This window comes from Penaeus monodon, chromosome 25 (genome assembly GCF_015228065.2).
Source record: "Penaeus monodon isolate SGIC_2016 chromosome 25, NSTDA_Pmon_1, whole genome shotgun sequence".
In the NCBI taxonomy this organism is placed as follows: Eukaryota; Metazoa; Arthropoda; class Malacostraca; order Decapoda; family Penaeidae; genus Penaeus; species Penaeus monodon.
In genome coordinates this window covers 41,317,003-41,317,786 of record NC_051410.1, presented here as the reverse complement: position 1 = coordinate 41,317,786, position 784 = coordinate 41,317,003, and the positions used below count along the sequence as shown (strand labels likewise).

At 36.0% G+C, this 784-nt stretch overlaps 1 protein-coding gene across 1 annotated transcript in view; it reads left to right on the top strand.

Moving 5' to 3' along the window:
* LOC119589412 (microtubule-associated protein futsch-like) overlaps positions 1-784 on the top strand; it is a gene marked incomplete in the record, with an annotated part of 21,975 nt that overhangs the window by 1,754 nt on the left and 19,437 nt on the right. The window contains 2 exon segments of the mRNA XM_037938023.1: positions 290-393; positions 625-784. Of these exon segments, the coding sequence (XP_037793951.1) occupies positions 290-393; positions 625-784 (264 nt within the window).

The following is a 784-nucleotide window of genomic DNA, read 5'->3' as shown; positions in this document are numbered from 1 at the left end:
CAAATCATAATGATAGTAATGAAGTAATTACTAATGGTGAACGTCATTAATATATATAAATAACATATGTAAGGGTGGATATAAAACATTGTATTTCATCGTTAGATCTGAGTATATATGAATATCCGAAATCTATTAGTTCTCTAATACTATCTCAATTTCCATATTAGTGTATGCGAATAGCGTTGTTCCCAGTTTTCATTAATATATACCGTATCTTTTCCCCACTGGATGATTTGAAACAACTAATACAACCAATATATACATATTAATGCATATTCTATCTTTCTCCAGGGTTCCTATCCTGGGATGAAGAGAAAGCACACGTCGACATCCACAAGGAACTCACAACTATTGCCGAACTTAACCTCGAAGGAGAAGAACAGAAGGGAGGTGAGTGTCATGGAACCCTTTTCTGTTGACCAAGAAGCATTGGATGTTATTGAGCTATTTGTATATTTTATATCTGCTTATTTTAAAAAGTGTTATCCTTAATGTGGCTCTGGATAACGTTATTTTTTTCGTAGATCATTTTCATATTTGCATATTATAAGAAGCGCTGGAAATTATGTTATTATTCCTAGCCTAAGAACATTGAATCTAAGAATTTAACTTGTTCTTCAGGAGAAAGGTTGATCCAGTATGCTACAGAGAATCTGGTCGCAGAGGTGTTGATCCACCCCCAAGTCAACACTCTGCAACAGTGCCTCAAGAACCTCCTCTCTTCATTCACCAAACACAGACACATCATCCATGCCGGATATGCCTTCGCTGGATCAGGATC